Source organism: Schistocerca gregaria, chromosome 6, assembly GCF_023897955.1.
Source record: "Schistocerca gregaria isolate iqSchGreg1 chromosome 6, iqSchGreg1.2, whole genome shotgun sequence".
NCBI classification, from domain to species: Eukaryota; Metazoa; Arthropoda; class Insecta; order Orthoptera; family Acrididae; genus Schistocerca; species Schistocerca gregaria.
This window is the reverse complement of record NC_064925.1, coordinates 174,139,988-174,156,338: the sequence shown is the minus strand read 5'-3', so window position 1 is coordinate 174,156,338 and position 16,351 is coordinate 174,139,988. Positions and strand designations below refer to the sequence as shown.

The following is a 16,351-nucleotide window of genomic DNA, read 5'->3' as shown; positions in this document are numbered from 1 at the left end:
TCAGGACTGAAGACCACAACAACAACAACAATGTAATATCTTGTATAGACATCTTTTATTAATCTGACACGTTCCACTTCATTACGAAGTATCGTATTCATGGTCTATGGAACAAGTACTAATCTAATGTAACGGAAGTAGATGCAGAAAATTTGGCACAGTGGGTAAGGTGAGAAACAAGGATGAGGGGCGAAAGGAACAATTACGGTCGGAGAGGAGTGCGCGCGGGAGAGGAATAGCAGGCGGAGGAGGAAGAGGAGGGCGGTGGACGAGGTGCAGATGCGCGTCGGTAGCGCGGCTTGTTTACGCGGGCGGGAGCGGCAAGTGCAGCAGGCCCCTCCGCCGCCACCTGTTCGCGGCCGTGGTGGGGGCCGCGCCTCTCCCCCGTGGTGGGGGGCCGGGTTCGCTCAGTGCGAGTAGGACGCTCGCGCGCGCCGGGCGACCCGCAGGCAACAGAGCGCGCGTGGCCGCAGCCGCAGCAGCAGTCGCAGCACGAGCGCCCGCACACCCCGCAAGCTGGCCGGCCTGCAGCACAGCGCCGCCATGGCGCCTTGGGCCGGCGCCGCCCCCGCCGCCTGGGGGTGGCCGGCGCCGCCCCCGCAGCCTCCCGCGCCGCCGCCGCCGCCCGTGTCGGCGGCCGACCAGCCGCTCGACTTCTCGCTCGCCAAGTTCCATCACAACAACAACAACGACTCACCTCCCGCCGCCCACGCCGCCCTCCTGGGCCGCCGGCCGCACGCCGTCACGCCCCCTCGCGCGCTACCCGACGCCGCCTCCGACGCTGCCGAAGACGACGCCACCGGCCGCGACTCGTCGGACAACTCCTCCGACAACTCGGACGTCGCCCCCGCGTCTCCGCCTCCAGGTGAGAGACGCTGCCCCCGGCATGCCCGTGTGGATTTGGCCCTCCAGTTGTCACTCGCCTTTAGTACGTGTGCGAACCGAAGTGTTCGGGAACACCAGTGAAATTTCCCTCCTCCCAATGCTCATCGTGAATGTTTCGTGTCGATAATAATACGAATTTGGGTGCTTAACATCTCGTTCTTAACCAATACAGGATGGCAGCCTGCTTAAATATTTACACTACCTTCATAGTTCTTAAAGTGGTCAACGACAATAAGATTCATTCAAACAGTACTGTGCCTTGCAGTGCATGTTCCTTATGAGACATCAATTCGGGGGCTGCAGTATTTTATTTGGCAGTCAGAAGGCAGAGTTTTGCATATTTTTCGTTGTGTACGATGCCTTTCTTACAATGTCTGGCACTAGAAAGTTTTTTCATTGTTTACGTGATGTTCTGCGCCTCGTAAACAAAGTTATGACGTGTATCGTGTCTCCTCTGTAAGCGAGGGTGCTCGGTAACAACTCGAGACAAAGAGGGGACGAACCTTCAAATTCTGTCAATGGGAATGACAGGCGGTCTTCCCTTCTAAGCATCATTTCGAGCAGTGATGTTCATAATGGCGCTGACTGCAATCCAGTCATCGCTTGTGTAATCGAGACAAAAATTCCACCCACTCTTCGCTGTTTATTGCACCAAGAATAAAGTTTGAATATTCTCCACAACCCACCTGTCAGTGGCATCCACTTCACGACTGCATGTGTTATTTACGAGTTGTCGCACGAAGCCCGATTTATCTACTACGTTGTTCGTGTATGTCGTAAACTGTACAGCTTCTATCTCCTCTGATATGGTCGATCCACTTTCTTTAAATGTCAGAGAAAAGTAGCGTGATGTGTTCTACATACGAGAGAATCCTAAATCTGAGTAAGAAAGAGAACACCGCTGCTACCCTTTCGTACATGGTCCGTGGTGTAATTTGTTTTGGAAATATAATGCTTATTTATTGGCAATGAGCATTTTGTCCAATAAATATATCAATTACGTTTCGAGTTATTACGTTTTATACTAATATATGTTTCATCCGGACATCATGTAGCACCATTCGGCTGACAGTAGTAATTAAATACGAACTGAGCTAGAGCATCTCGACAGTGTTCCTTGTAGGTCCTTAGCGTACTTTTGGAAGAAACGTAACCAATCAAGAGAGTCAGATTTGGATTCACTGATGCGCACTGAATTTGTAAGCAGTTTAACATTATTCAAAGGTTGTATGGAATAGCTGCCTCAATCGTAGCCGAAAACAATTGTTTTCAGTTATTCACGAAAATGTCAACACGCGCTCGTGATGCTGATGTGCACATTAGAGGAGTTCTTGCAACATCTTCCGACTGTCTTATGACTGATCTGACGTCGTAAGACTTCTCATTGTGCATGTTATTTTTGCCGGACAAGTAGTTTCGCGGTCACAGCACATATATCATGTCATTTATGTTTTTCACTATTCTTTGGCTTGTGTTCACCTCTAACGAATCGTTCCGTTCCCACATGAGAAAACTAACAGCGGCGAAAAGTTGTCACACTTTACATGCAAAGAATGTTGATCAAGGAAACATATTCCTATGGGCAGGTAAGGTGTTAAAACGATGCCAACATCTGTCATAGAATCTTGTAGACTTCCGGGAGTACACTTGTCGATATTGTTTGGCGCAGCTTTTCCGTCAGACCGAAGAAGCTAATCTCTTTTTGCACTGAAGCACCACTCCGTAATTTAACTCTCCCTCCCGCCCAAACACTTACACATACCTACAAAAACGAATGAATGAATTTGGATAAAACTCAGTAAAAGCGGAAACGCAAAGACTTTCCCTTCACTGGAACATTTTCAGTATAATCACGTTCTTAAGAGTAGTAGTACAATTTTTCTTCACATTTCATTGTTGACAGGAAGCTTGCAAATTTATCATCTTCGGCATTACACACTTACTCTTCAACCATTTTTGTGTAACAGTGGTTAAATTTCGTTTGACTTTAACCACTTGTTATTGTTCTGATATGAGACCTGCACCCCAGCAGGATCTAAAAGAAAAACCATTTTAAACTTTCTTTTAGTCATTGTCTTCACGTTTAGATACATTTCAATCGTAAAAAGATACAAATTTGTCGTATTTCACATGCAGCGTACTGTTCAGCAGGAGAGTGCTATAAAATATGTGCCTCGTATTTTTGCTGACACGCTAATTGATCTATCTATGGCATTAATCAAAACGGAAAAAAGTGAACTTGGGAAGACGTAGTTGCATGTATGTTGTATAGTAACCTGTCAGCAACGTGTAATAATATTATAAGGGTAATATTTTCAACCACTGACGTGAATAACGTATTTTGTACGAAATACTTTACTTTCGACTCAGTCCGCCAACAAGATATCCACAGGTTCCTTTCCTCTAATAACAATTACGTCTATTTTCTGTAACACGCCAGCTGACATACGTAATACATTATTCGAAAATATAGATGGCATTTTTGTAAACTGTACTACAGCAAAACTAGTATGTCCACATTCCATACGTATTATTTGACACTGCAGATTTTTTGAGTCCGGAGAGCCACTTTCTCATTAGTTAAACGGTACTTTAGGTTGTCGCACATCTATTTTACCCCAATGCAACTGCTGTTTGCTAAAAAATACACGTTTCTTCCGGCTATTGCCATCCATGAAAGATATTTAATTTCCCACGTCACATACTGTGTCTTTACGACAGTCATCAATGTAATAATGTATTAAAAATGTTTAGACCATGCAGACGTTTAAAGTGTTCATTAGTTCATATTTTTTTCGTTCTTTGAGAGCTATAAAGTTTGCCATTTACGCAGTAACAATGGAGAGGAAGCCCGTGCTCTGTGCACCAAACAGTACAGTTTTAACACGTATTTACTGCGACTGCTGTTTAGGCGTGTTAAGCATCCCTCCCAATTGTAAGTATATATTTACGTACACCATTGAGTTTTTCGTCCTAACTGAGAAAACTAAAGAAAAGAGAGACGGCTATATGTAAACCGAGAATGCATGAGCCTGTTTGCCCTAATACTACAGTTGTGAAATTATTTATGCGAATAAGTTGCAATGTGAGAGTGCGATATACCCCACCACAAAAAAATTTATCGATTGTGGACGGCGAGAACAACATTTTGCGTCACCTTGTAAAAATTATTCTTAATATGAAATAGTTTGAAAAAATATTGAAAATTCCTTCATTCAATACTGCACCAGCTCTACGCGTTACTTATCAATTATCACATCACTGAAAAAAGGCAATAAAATTCACAAAGTAAAATACTTTTATTTATGCATTACACCATGCAGATGCTTCGTAGCTAAATACCCCTTTTTTGTAAACAACTAAATTTTTTAATAAAATCTTAGTGTGCGCAATAAATCCAGTTTGGTCCTCACCAGTAACTCTGCAAACTGTTGACTAATTTCCATTGCCAAAACGGACGCTGTCCAATGGACAAGCAATAGCTGCTACCGTCTAAGCACACATCTAACAGCGGTGTGGTTGGTAGTAACTACGATCTCTTTATAGCCTTAAGAAACGTACAAGAATGAGGCGTCAAAAATAAAGATATACATAAACACACTAACCACAGTCCTCAGAGCGGTTTGGTTGGTTGTAAGTTTACTACTCTCATCTACAACATTTTGCGGAATCAGCATACCATAGCATGAATTAAATATTAACCAGCGTTTTTGGAAGCGGGTCAGTCGTGACGTGGTTTACATAGAAAAGCGTTTCGTCATTCAGTGATAATCTCTACAGAATACTGGCATGAGTCACAAGCGAATGAGAGCGCCACACATCGAGACGGAATTTGTTGTGAAATGTTACTCGCCATTCGTTAAATCAACTTACATTAATCTCTCGGAATCTGTATAAATATTATATATTTATTCTGAATTCATGCATAAACATTATCGACAATCTAGTAGAAGCGTAACAGATATCAAACAGTCATAGTGTTACAAGCTGCTTCCCACAGGTGACATGAGGTACTAGACTGTCGTATTTTCAAGCGAGTCACCATTTTATTAATATCAAAAATAAAGCGGATGCAGCCAACGTGTAAATGATTTTTGTCTGACAGTGAGTCCTCAAACTCCCGATAGCCCCGCCATTTATCACAAAGTTAGTCGTGTTACACCGAACAGAAAAGTGTTCATCAGCTCATGAGTTGTCCCGCATAGAAAATTTATTACGAAAAATGATATGAAACATGTTTTATCAAATGTACATAAAATCGGCGGATACGTCGGAAGAAGTACACGCAGAGTACAATAAATAAAATAGTTGTGCAGCTGCTCCACGGTGGAAAAGGAAGATTATGCTTGCCTGTGTTGACGAATGCTTGGTCTGTCTAGGGGCAGCCTACGAAGCTCCTAAAATATTTCCTCAGACCTCATTAGACGGCCATTCTGTCTTACCAAGACCAAATTAATATTAATACTGCAGTCTATATTGTAGAACATAATATTCAACTTTTATACTGAAGGATGTGCCCTATTTCTCCGCAGAAACGATCCTTGCTCGACAAGTCAGTTAAGTCTACAGCTAAGTTTGCTGTTGCAAGAAGAGATTTATATTACAATTTTCTGTTCTGATAATTCGGCTGACGGTAAACATGTGAATAACATTGTCTGGACAACACAGCTCAGTGAAGAGTTCTCTTAATTGACGTTAATAGTGCGATCAGACGCCGATCGTGTTATTGGGACGAAGAGGAAGGAGTTCGGTGTAACGTGGCTCCCACGGTGCCTTATCTCAGTCGGAACGGCGACACTTGTCCGTATTACTCGTTTATCAATTTCCGCTCTATCTGGAACGGCTTACGTTTCGCTCGTTGGTTAAAATTAGAGGCAAAACGACTTCGCGCGTTCGACAGTCCGTTTCGCAATTAGCCGTGGGGAAAGGTGTGCTGTTACGCAAAATGTCGCAGAGCCATATTCCTCTTACATTTAGCTCTTCTTCTATCGGGAAACAAAACAGCGTCGTCCAGTAAACCCGCGGTGGTGTTTAGCGTTGTTACAATGTGTCACCCGGAATGAATTTTCGTAGCTATATTCGCGTTTAATAACCCGAGAGTCGGTCTGCAAACATCGTCGCACTTTACTACGGCGTTTCAAAGTGGAACCACAGATTCGTGGTGCAGATTGTTGTGTAGGAGCTATCACAGAGAACTGTGCCCGGCCCCCTTCCCGCTTAAAAGAGTCAGTTGATCCAGAGCACTATTAGAGAGAACTTCCGCCTTACGCAAATCACAGTCCTTCCCCGCACGTGTTCCAGCACTTTGTTATTTTCAGTGGCCGATAGTTCGAAATTGCAACGTGTGCTGCTGAAATAAAACTTAACTAACTGCGTTATGTAGAAGACAGAAATTTTCCCAATTTTTTCCGTACGAAACACGGAAATTAGGAATGGCTTAAATATCTAAAAGACGGTAATTACTTCGTTCTTTGTTGTTTCCGGGACATACTATAGTGGAATATCCACAAAATGGAGTTCATAATGTTCAAGAGCTGTTTCCTTCAGTGTTCTGACACAAAACGCTGGACACTAGTGGTTGCCTACAGAGTAATTCGTCTGCTTTGTTGTGGCGAGGGCTGGACTTTCAACACACTGGACTGTAGCAAAGTTATCTCCTGTTTCCCGTTGACTGGGGTTGCTGCCTTATTACTGCTACAATGTCTCAAGGCAAGTGAAAATGCCTCTTAACTCTAAGTTACTAAACGCTCGTAAAGTTTAGGACTGCTGTTGGCACCAATTCGCGGTTCTCGCCAATCTGGTGTTGTCAGTACAAGGCGTAAAACAGTTTTTGTACTTATTCTGTATGTGACATACCAATGAAGAAGTTGTATTGTAATTAAGTAGCGCATGAACTTTACTTTCTTTGAATTGAATATGTACTAAAATTTACGATGGTCTAGTACCAATTTAACATTTTCCCGCCTTTAAGGTTCTAAATAAATAAATCATTCCAGTAAGTTATCTGTGGACTCGCTACAACGACCACATGTGATCAAGCTATGTTCTTTCTTGTAATGGCATTTATTGACACTTTAAGATCAATGTGCATGTCTAACGAGCTACTCTATTGAGCTTGCACAATAGCGACTGAAAGTTAGTAAACCAATGTTTCACTAAATCTGTGCAGTTGAGTACACCAGACATTGTGAACTAAATTGTCGGGTAATTTTCAGGCCATAAGTATCCCTCTCAAGACTGTCGTACCCCTTACAAAAGACAAGGATGATAAGGGGGACTACGTTTTGGCAGCTGTAATACCGCTGTAATGATTTTTAAGGGAAGTAAATATCCCTTCCGTAACCCACATTAAAAAGTTGTGGTAGGCAACATTGTTTAACGTTTTTCTTTCAGTCATCTGAAAACGATAACCGATGTCGCCACAATTTCTGACGCTGTGGTCAGTCTGACCACAACAAGTAACTCTGTTCGCCTTCTTGCACTCTCTGCGGTCGTGCCTATTCGATTCGGTAGAATGCGTCTCTAACGTTCGTCATTAGAATTCTCTAAGTTTGTCAGAAAATCATCTGTGGCTATTTTTACCATTGGAGCAATTACATTGAAGGCACCATAGCCAGAAATAAACACTCTATTAATATCGTAAGTTTAGCGCTTCAAAAGTTTGAATAAATGTCTTTCATTGATTTACAAATTAATGTTCTAACTTAATATTGATTCATTATACTCTCCTCACCATCCACATCTGCTTAAGCTTTGTAATGAATTTAGAAAGATGTCAGTATTTTACCAGATCGCACCCCCCCCCCCCATCCTCCAGACTTCCTCCCTCCCTTCTACGTACATGCGTTATTCAGTCGTTGATAGTGTCATTGATATTGTATTTATTTATGACTTCAGTTCAAAGGATAGTTTTCTAGCGGCATATTGTAAGACCGTCGCTCAGTTGTCACCGTTTAACATTTTATAGGAACGGGTCACGCTTGAAATCAGCCGTGGATACGTTGTAACCCGTGACAGGTAGGTGTGGACCGGCATGCACCTTGCGGTCGCTCCCGCAGAGACGTTCCATTTGAAGGCGGAAGATAGCGACTCGGGAAGCAGCTTATCAGCCGCACCTCGCGTGTCGAGTCGCTTCTCGGAACGATAAAAAAGACGAAAGCTCGGGCAAGGGCGCGCTGCTAACGTTCCACACCTCTTGCAGGATATTTTTGAGGAAAATGTACGTAGGCCTTCGTGTTCATCCGCACGTGGCGTGTCATTTTCAAGTTGTCTGCGAGAGATCTTTTGTCAACATAAATCCGTCATTTTAAATTCCACTCATGGAAACGACAAACCCTAGAGCTGTCGTTTGACCTCTGCTCTTACATACTTACAAGTAGCACCGATATGAATGACAAGTATTTTTCCATATTTACAATGACGTAATATGGTTCAAATGGCTCTGAGCACTATGGGACTCAACATCTGAGGTCATCAGTCCCCTAGAACTTAGAACTACTTAAACCTAACTAACCTAAGGACATCACACACATCCGTGCCCGAGGCAGGATTCGAACCTGCGACTGTAGCAGTCGCGTGGTTCCTGACTGACGCGCCTAGAACCGCTCGGCCACACCGGCCGGCAATGATGTAATAGTCACATAGGCTCAGTCATAAGTAAAGCTAGTGGAAAACTTCATTTTTTTTGGCTGGATACTGGGAAAATGCAAACCACAAAGATGACTTCTTACAAAGCTCTCGTGCTTCCCGTCAAGCGTGTTGGACCGGTATGAAATACGACTAACAGTGAATACTGAACGTATTCAAAGAAGAACAACACGCGTGGTTACAGGTTTGTTTGACCAACGGGGGTGCATTACCATACTAAATCCTGCATATAAATAATAAGGGAACCTGCATGACAACATCTGTCAGTCTGCCACTATGAAGCCATACTTGGAGCCACTTGCGTAAATAAAGGTTTTTCTGTTTCTCCCAAAAATTCCAGAGTTTTAAAAGTACCCTTACGTAATAAAATGTGTATTTTCATTATTGACATAGTTGCCCTACAATTTTAGTAGATGTAGATTTATCAGTAGTGCATCATCTGTAATCACTGTGCACAATTGTTTCCATTTATTAAGGACGGTAGTAAAAACAAGTACAATGTATGTAAATAAGAGCTAAGATTTTAAGGTTCATTGAGTTACCGGGCACGTATTTCTTGATTGAGGAAGTGGAATACATATTAAGCCACATCAGCATCTGCTGAGCTGGCTCTTTACTCGGAGATAAGTGACATTTTCAAAGCACTGCTGTGTTCGAAGGAATCGTAGTTACGTTGAAAACTTGGATTTTTTCTGTACGTTCCCAGTCACTGGCAACGAAAATGACGGTGAACAGCCGTTCTTATAGTCCTTAATATATTATTCTAGTGCTTAAAATTTTATAGCACATTTGCTTTCATGTCTTCCTTGTTTTAGAGTTCACCACCACATATTTTTCTCACAGTAACGCCACACATGAAACATTACCGAAGAGAATGGCTATTCATAAAGTCCACCTTATGTGTAGCAGTAAAACGTTTGCACACTTCTTGGGCTCAAATGAAATTTTAAACTTATTAAGTGCTGAAGTTCCGTTACAGGCACCTGTAATTTAGTTACGTAGTCCTGTGTATGCATGCCAGCGTGAAAATACAGATCACTAATGTTACGTTAAGTTGTGAAGGTACGAACCACGGCGACGAAGGATCTGCACATCTTTCATTCAGTTTTCTACTTAAGTTATAGATGACAGTTTCGTTTCATAGTTAGATTTCATTATGAGAGAACTGAAATATCAAAAACTATAGAAAAATAGTGACTCCTATAACAGAACTAGCAGGAAACATGAGGCTCAACATTGTTGTGGTGTCAATTTTAGAAATCTGTGAATAGTATAATGAGAGATCCAACACTCTGAATAACGCGAATAATAGTGAAAGGCAGGTTGTTAATGAACCGCCTTGAAGTTAACTGGATTAGGGAAGTCGGTGCATTGTTGGTCTACACCATTTGAAAATTTTACAGTGATACTATTCAAACTCTTATGGGACCCGCAACTCAGTTCTGGAATAATACCGCTCTAATTGCCTTGCATATAACCGATCTAATGCAAGCCTGTTTTCGCACTCGGACTATACAAGAACGTTTTTATACAAGGAAAACTTTGAACATATTACAGATACAATCACCATAAGTGCGTTACGCCGGTCTTTGTAATATCAAACTGCGGTCTGAAACAACGCAAAACCTTTGGGAGTACCCTTGCAGACTTAAAGTTATCAACTAAATAGATCTACATAAATAAACAAACACCGCATGGAACTTTGTTTTGTTACCGACCACAGGTATCAGTTTTCCAATCCCAATGTTGACAAACTGCATTTTGCGGCGCCAGATCTGAAGATAATCTATAGCGCAGATTCAAAACGGTAGTCGATGATAAAAAGTTGTGATCCAGACGATGTTTGTTTATTTGTTATACCAAAGGAAATCACAGTGCCTAGTACAGGGTGCCAGTTATAAATGGAACTACTTTTTAGGCACATGAGCTGAGCTTAATGCTTTTTCTTTAATAAAGTGACGACTTTAAAACAAAAATTATATCATAGTCATAGCATAACACTTGATATCTTGACTGTTTTTGGTTCAGATTTCGGCAGATTAGCGCTTCTGAACTGCTACGAATGTAACTTCAAGAAAATGTACAAATATATGAATTTGTTAGCAGTCAAATAAATTAAGTAGGAATAGTTGACACTAATAGCATACCACAACTGTACTAAAAAACTAGCTCTTCGAGACTGGCCAACGAGCAGGGCAGATGTGTGTCGTCTTTTATCGTACTTTGTTCGTAGAAAGACGTTAAACTTGTACCTGTTAAGTAATAGCTCAACAGTAGATGTGGCACACAATTCGGCGATCTACATATTTCTGCTGGGTGAAGAAACCATAATACGAAGTTAAAATGACGATTCTTCTGGCGATTCTGTAGTTTGATGAGCTGCGGCATAAAAATAGCGATATCATTTCCCGTTCTCTACGCGAGTTTTGCCTCTGCTGAGATGGCGAAACGCTCAGAAATCGCCTGTGCTAATAATTACCATCTCACAGTTACCTTAATGATGATGGCGTAGGAGCTTGAGAATATTGTGATAATGATTTGAGACACCTGCATCTACATCTACACACACACTGCGCAAGCCACTGATTGGCAGAGGGTACCCTGTACCACTACTCGTCATTATCTTTCATGTTCTACTCGCAAATAGGACGAGGGGAAAACAACTATCTATACGCTTCCTTACAAGCCGTAATATCTCTACTCGTGTCTTTATGATCCTTACGCGAAATGTATGTTGGCGGCAGTAGAATCTTTCTGTAATCAGCCTTAAATGCCGGTTATCTAAATTCTTTCAGTAGCGCTTCCCAAAGAAGAAAGCCGCTTTTAATCTAAATATTTATATTTGTGTTTTCGAAACATACTTGCGTTTGTTGTAACTTACCAGTAATAAATCGGAACAATTGTATCTGTCTGCCTCTGAATCAGTTCGATACCTTCCTTTAATCACATGTGGTGCAGATCCCAAACACTCGAACCGTACTCAACAGTCGGTCGCACTAGAGTCCTATATGAGCTCTGCTTTACAGGTGAACCACACTTTTCTAAAATTCACCCTATAAACAGAAGTCGACCATTCGCTTTCCCTACCACAGTCCACACTCGCTCGTTTTATTTCATATCGCCTCGCAACGTGACACCTAGATATTTAACCGACGTGATTATGTTAAGCAACACACTGCTGATATCGTATTCGAACATTAGGGGCTTTTTTTTTCCTACTCATCTTCATTAACATAGGTTTTTCTACATTTAGAGGTAATTACCATTCATTGCACAAACAAGAAATTTTTTCAAAGTCATTTTGTATCCTCCAACAGTCACTCGCGCCGAAACCTCCAGATGTCAGATCGGTACCAAAATGTTTTACGCCGATGCAGTATCAACCACAACAGCGATTTAGTTCGTACTGTGTGTTTTCGTTCAGCAGAACGGGCGTAAGCGTTTCTTAAAAGTAACACTAGAACTAAGGTGCACAAGAAAAGGATAACTGAGTAACTAACACGTATTGCTTCCTTGGGGAAGTTGGTAGAGCATTAGATCGTCGTATCCAGGGACCTGGGATCATACCTCAATTATGGCGATTATTTTTTACCATATAATGCGGAAAGCGTTATATGGGATTATTTTCCGAAAGTGTGATGCAACTGCTTCTTTATTTTACTCCTCCGAGTGTTTTATGTTTATTCTGTGGAACCGCAAATGCACTAGCTGCTTCATCAGGAGTGGTGCCTTTTCTGTCGCACAAGTCCTATAGATCACCACACATATTTATACAAATGTACTCTGTAGATTTGGTACGTTCTGTTAACCAAGTGAAAGCAGACTGCCGAAAGAACACTGATACAAACTTCTAAAAAGTCATTTTACATGCCAGGAAAATGTTCTCCCGCATAACAGTCTCACGTGTAGACAGTTAAAACAAATTGTCATCACTCGGGTTTGAACACTGCACCTTCGGTATGACGACCTCCCGCTATCCGAAATTACCCACGAAAGATGAATAACATCGTCACTTACAGATACGCCTTTCATGTTCTCCATAGTTACGTTTACGCATGTTCTACTTGATGCCAGCACATAGCACGAACCAAATCGGTGTTTTGGTTTATATTCTATCTGCATACACCGTTTGGTACCAATCTGAGCGTCTGACGTCTGGAGGTTTGGGTGTCAGCGACGACACTTTCCCATACGTCACAGCATCATCAGGTATAAATAGAAATGCACATCTTTTGCGAATGCTGCTGAAACGTGTTTTGGTAATAGTTCACCGAGTTATTTGTCAGTCCATTACTTTTCATTTTAATGTGTAGTTAACCGAGTTCTTTTTCAGTCCATTAGTTTTCATTTTAATGTGTGGCTGCTGTTTTATTCCCCCCCGCCCGAATTGTTGATTGACGGAGTAGGAAGTGAAATATGCTTTAACAAACTTACGTAACCAATTCGCGTCGCTAAAGGAGTGTTTTGGCGCCGATCCTATTGAAAACAGGCCTCCCCAATTCCCGGTTGCGCGACGCCCCTCGTTTTGGAGAGGAATCTGGCTTTTGTGGCGCCTTCCCATTTCCAGCGCTTTTCAGTTAATGTCGGGGGAAAGCCGGGGGAGCGCCGGCGCCGCCACGGCACTGCGGCCGGGGGCGGCCGCTTTGGTGGCCAGATTAAAAGAGCGACCAGCGTCCTGGCGATCCAGCGTCCGGCGTGCCCTGTGTGCCTGCGCCCCACAGTCCCGACCAGTTAAGCAAAAGAACAGGGATCCACAGCAAAATCCACTTCCTGGCTGCGCGTAGCAGACAGTGATTAGCCATTTTTCGAATATGTGAATTAAAAAAAAGCACTCCGTCTTCAGGCTACGAGTGGCCTACCGGGACCATCCGACCGCCGTGTCATCCTCAGGGGAGGATGCGGATAGGAGGGGCGTGGGGTTAGCACACCGCTCTCCCAGTCGTTATCATGGTACTGTTGACCGAAGCCGCTACTAGTCGGTCGAGTAGCTCCTCAATTGGCATCACGAGGCTGAGTGCATCCTGAAAAATGGCAACAGCGCATGGCGGCCTGGATGGTCACCCATCCAAGTGCCGACCACGCCTGACAGCGCTTAACCTCGGTGATCCCACGGCAAGGCCGTTGCCAAGATGCGAATAAGCTGAACGATAAATTAGGTTCGTGCATAAGTTCATAGCTTTTTCATTTTCGATGTTGGTATTCCAGCTGCTATGAATTTATTTATCGATTGTCATTTCCTTTTTGTTTTTAGTTCATTGTAGCTGTATGAGTAAATTTCGCCATTTGGAGACAGTGAGTGGAGCTATGACCTCTCGAAAACGGAGTGCCAAATGGAGAAATCGAGAACATTTCCGTCATATTCGCCTATTTGATTTCAATAAAGTGGTGACAGCAGCGGAGGCAGCCAGAAACATTTGCGCCGTGTATGGCGCAAGGTTTTTCTAGTTTTAAGTAGGATTGTTTTCACATTAGTGACTCTCCACTTTCAGGAGGACCGTCGGTGTTTGATGAAGATCGGTTAAACGCATTAACCCACAGTGATACATGTCAGTGTACTCCAGTACTGGTAAATATGATGAACTGTGACCATTCAAGCAACGTGCGACATTTGCGTGCAATGTGGAAGGTTCAAAAATCGGGTATATGGATACCGCATGCTCTAAGCCAAAATCGCAAAAATTAGCGGGTCGCCAAATGGACATCTCTGCTTACTCGTCATCAACTGGCTAGTGAACAACACCTACCACTCCTATACTGTGGAGACGAGAAATGGTGTCATTATGCTAACATGTTGTTGTTGTTGTTGTTGTTGTTGTTGTTGTTGTTGTTGTTGTCTTCAGTCCTGAGACTGGTTTGATGCAGCTCTCCATGCTAGTCTATCATGTGCAAGCTTCTTCATCTCCCAGTACCTACTGCAGCCTACATCCTTCTGAATCTGCTTAGTGTATTCATCTCTTGGTCTCCCTCTACGATTTTTACCCTCCACGCTTCCCTCCAATACTAAATTGGTGATCCCTTGATGTCTCAGAATATGCCCCACCAACCGATCCCTTCTTCTGGTCAAGTTGTGCCACAAACTCCTCTCCAATTCTATTCAATACCTCCCAATATGTTATGTCATCTACCCATCTAATCGTCAGCGTTCTTCTGTAACACCACATTTCGAAAGCTTCCATTTTCTTCTTGTCTAAACTATTTATCGTCCACGCTTCACTTCCATACAAGGTTACACTCCACACAAATACTTTCAGAAACGGCTTCCTCACACTTAAATCTATACTCGATGTTAACAAATTTCTCTTCTACAGAAAGGCTTTCCTTGCCATTGCCAGTCTACATTTTATATCCTCTCTACTACGACCATCATCAGTTATTTTGCTCCCCAAATAGCAAAACTCCTTTACTACTTTAAGTGTCTCATTTCCTAATCTAATTCCCGCAGCATCACCCGATTTAATTCGACTGCATTCCATTATCCTCGTTTTGCTTTTGTTGATGTTGATGATAACATAAGGAAAAGAAAGAAATGGTTGCACACAAACAAAGCAGTTACTCTCCGTAGAAAGCCGTGCCCATACCCACAAAAGATAATGTTATGCATCTGGTGGAATTGCATCGGTGCGATATACTAAGAATTGCTTCCCCGAGGTATAATTATCACTGCCGGCATTTATTGTCGACAAGTGAGACGTCTGACAATCTAAGAACAGCGACCAGGAAGACTGCGAGAAGTGATGCCGCTCCACGATAACGTTCGCCCACAGTCTTCTAGACTGAGGAAAAGCACTAATCAGGGATTGGACCGGGAAGTCATTCACCGTCCACCTTATTAGCCTGATTTTGCGCACTCAGATTTTCATCTTTTTCGCTCTTAATCAAGAAGTTACACCAGCGTTGTCAGGCTGTTGTAAATGGTGAAGGGGAATACATTACTGAAGCCTAAGTCTCTGTAATGTGTACCTGTTCTGTTTAGTAAACGCTACAAACCTACGCACTAACACATCTTCAACTTTTGTAATCCTATCTTCCTCAGTTGCGTGTAACATTACGGTCCATAAGTAAAAATTTCAATATACCGTAATATTACACGCAACTGAGGAAGACAGGACTAGAAAAGTTGAAGATGTCAATGCAGCTATGTCAAGCATTCCTTGCCAACACATACAACTGGTTCAAGAAAATACATTTGAGACTCCATAAGAGAACAACAACACCAAAAATGCAACAGTAGCGTAATATGTAAGAACTTGTCCACACAACCTGCCACTGATGATGCCCTGCAGAAAATAAAGGCGAAACGCGTGTGGCACTAAAATTGTGTTTCTATGCACTAACGCATTATAAACTAAACAATGGCAAGAAAAGCTTTCCTGAGAATGAGAAATATTAATAGTTTGATTGAGACTGACGGTGACCGTTACGAAAACCAACTGAAAATACAAATTGCTTTAACCAGTCACATTTATTATATTATACCTGCCACTACGCGTTGGTGTCCTGTGTACTGAAATTTGCTCACATAAAAGACCGACGGAATGTACTCTAAATCTTCTTGTCCGAAATGCGTAGCCTGCCCTGTAGATAGCATAGCCAGTGGCTCTTACAGGGTCTTTTACTTTTTAATAACACCTCATGAAGTGGTATTCGAGCAAGAATAGTAATGGCAGAATTTTTACAATCGGGAACGATGATAATTTTCCTTTATGATTTCCGTGTGGTTTGGCCCGTTGGTTTTATAACGTGCTCTTCGTTGCCTGCTATTCTCGCACTTCGTAACTCGCTCCCTAGACTGCCCAGATAACCTAACTCCTAGAAATAT

The 16,351-nt window shown here is 42.5% G+C and overlaps 1 protein-coding gene across 1 annotated transcript in view; it reads left to right on the top strand.

Annotated features, from left to right (window-relative positions):
• Positions 1-279: 279 nt before the first annotated feature.
• LOC126278787 (POU domain, class 2, transcription factor 1-like) overlaps positions 280-16,351 on the top strand; it is a 545,915-nt gene continuing 529,843 nt past the window's right edge. Inside the window, exons 1-2 of the mRNA XM_049979063.1 lie at positions 280-389; positions 450-865. Coding sequence (XP_049835020.1) covers positions 280-389; positions 450-865 — 526 coding nt within the window. The remainder of the gene's footprint in view (positions 390-449; positions 866-16,351) is intronic.